Source organism: Musca vetustissima, unplaced genomic scaffold, assembly GCF_032173495.1.
Source record: "Musca vetustissima isolate MV318-11 ecotype Yass unplaced genomic scaffold, APGP_CSIRO_Mvet_v1 utg29175, whole genome shotgun sequence".
In the NCBI taxonomy this organism is placed as follows: Eukaryota; Metazoa; Arthropoda; class Insecta; order Diptera; family Muscidae; genus Musca; species Musca vetustissima.
The window spans coordinates 4,904-6,742 of NW_026878131.1; the positions used below are offsets into that span (position 1 = coordinate 4,904).

Below are 1,839 nucleotides of genomic sequence, written 5' to 3' on the forward strand. Positions count from 1 at the left end.
ATGGCTGACGATAACAAAAATAATAACAACGTCTTAGATCCAATTGTCCCTCTATGGATTAAGGCGGAACTTTTCGAAGATGTCCTTAGGGAAATAGATCCAAACTTCTTGTCAATTGAAAAATTTGAGGTTAATGGAGCCTTGTCGCCGGGAGAGAATTATGCATCGATTATGTTGAAAGTTGACATCGTCATGAAACTGCAAGGTTTGTATATTTTTTTTTTAGTATTTATCAATTTGATATTATAAATATTGTATGAATAAAAACTAAAAACTTGTCATCCTCATTTTCCTCAGATGGTTCCAATAAATCCCAAAGTTTTATGCTAAAAGTTCTACACGACAACGAATTGTTTCGAGAACTAATACAAACATATAATATGTTTGATGTTGAATCTGGAATATATGGTGATGTTGTACCAGAATTGGAGCAAATTTTAGCAGATGCTGGGATAAATGTAAGATTTGGACCAAAATCATATCGCTTGGCCACCGATGAGACTCACATACTCTTAGAAAATCTTAAAGATTTAGGATTTCGTAATGCCAATCGTCTCGAAGGTTTAGATATGGCACACTCAAAAAGTGTACTCAATAAATTGGCTCTGTGGCATGCTGCATCTGCTGTACGGGTCCAGCAAAAAGGATTATATCCAGATATCTATTCAGCGGGATATTTTCGTCATGAATGCTATGACATGATGAAAGAAATGTTTGACAGTTCAACAAAAATGCTATTGGAATGTATACGAGAATATTCCAATTCTGATTTGTATTATGAGAAGGTGGTTAAACTGCAACACCAGGTAACCGATGAACTTTATAAGGTAACACAAAATTTCACAAATGACGGAGATGGGGAAGAGGAAGATGAATTCAGAGTCCTCAATCATGGGGATGTTTGGTCCAACAATATAATGTTTAAATATGACGAGAAGTCGGGAGAATTGCTTGAGACCTATTTGGTGGACTATCAACTGCCCAGTTATTCCTCCCCAGCCCAGGATATATTGTATTTTATATTGACTTCGTGTAAATATGAAATTAAACTTCAAGAATTTGATTATATGATAGCCTATTATCATAAATTACTGGCGGAAAATTTAAGACTGTTGAAATATCCAAAGAAGATACCAAGTCTCAGGGATATCCATTGTATGATATTTAAGTATGGAATTTGGGGTAAGTTTTGTTCGACTGCCAATGGAAACCCCATTATAATAATAGTAAAAAAATACTTATTTATTATGTTTTAAGGTTATGTTTCAATCACCAATGTTATGGCCCCGGTTTTGTGTGAACCCAGTGACAATGCAAATTTAGATAATTTCATATCCGAGACAGATGATGGATTGGCGTTCAAGAGACAAATGTATTCAAATGCTCGTTACAGAAAACACATGGAAGCTATTTTGCCTTGGCTCTTAAATCGAGGACTATTGGATTGTTAAAGTATTTTATTTTATTTCAGAAAAATAAAAAAGTATTAAAAAAGATAGATTATATTAATTTAAGAACGAAATAAATATATTTGTATATCTTTCGATGCGCTACTGTATTCCGAAATCTTCTAACCAGTAAGGAAAGTAGTAAAGTCGGACGGGGCCGACTATATGATACCCTTCACCACTATGGGTATATTAAACAGGACTATTAACATGAAATTGGATGAAATAAAATATGTGATATTTATTTAAATGTGAATCTACCCAGATCTATTCGTAAACATGTCATTCGTTTGTTACAATGAGAAAAAGTTTGTATATCATTTACATGAAATCGAAAACGCAACTACTATATATTGAAGCCAAATATCTAAATCGCAAGGTATATGTGGTG

General features: G+C 33.5%; 1 protein-coding gene across 1 annotated transcript; it reads left to right on the forward strand.

The window, feature by feature from the left end:
- On the forward strand, window positions 1-1,451 carry LOC133322927 (uncharacterized). Its single transcript, XM_061531878.1, has 3 exons — window positions 1-205; window positions 298-1,182; window positions 1,258-1,451. The coding sequence occupies exons 1-3, from the start codon at window positions 1-3 to the stop codon at window positions 1,449-1,451; spliced, it is 1,284 nt and encodes a 427-aa protein (XP_061387862.1).
- The last annotated feature ends 388 nt before the right edge of the window (window positions 1,452-1,839 follow it).

What these genes read in the sequence shown, in the direction of transcription:
- LOC133322927 (XM_061531878.1), top strand. Translation starts at nt 1, where the DNA reads ATGGCTGACGATAACAAAAATAATAACAACGTCTTAGATCCAATTGTC. An exon ending in CATCGTCATGAAACTGCAAG is followed by an intron (nt 206 to 297) that starts GTTTGTATATTT and finishes CATTTTCCTCAG; the next exon opens with ATGGTTCCAATAAATCCCAA. An exon ending in ATTTAAGTATGGAATTTGGG is followed by an intron (nt 1,183 to 1,257) that starts GTAAGTTTTGTT and finishes TTATGTTTTAAG; the next exon opens with GTTATGTTTCAATCACCAAT.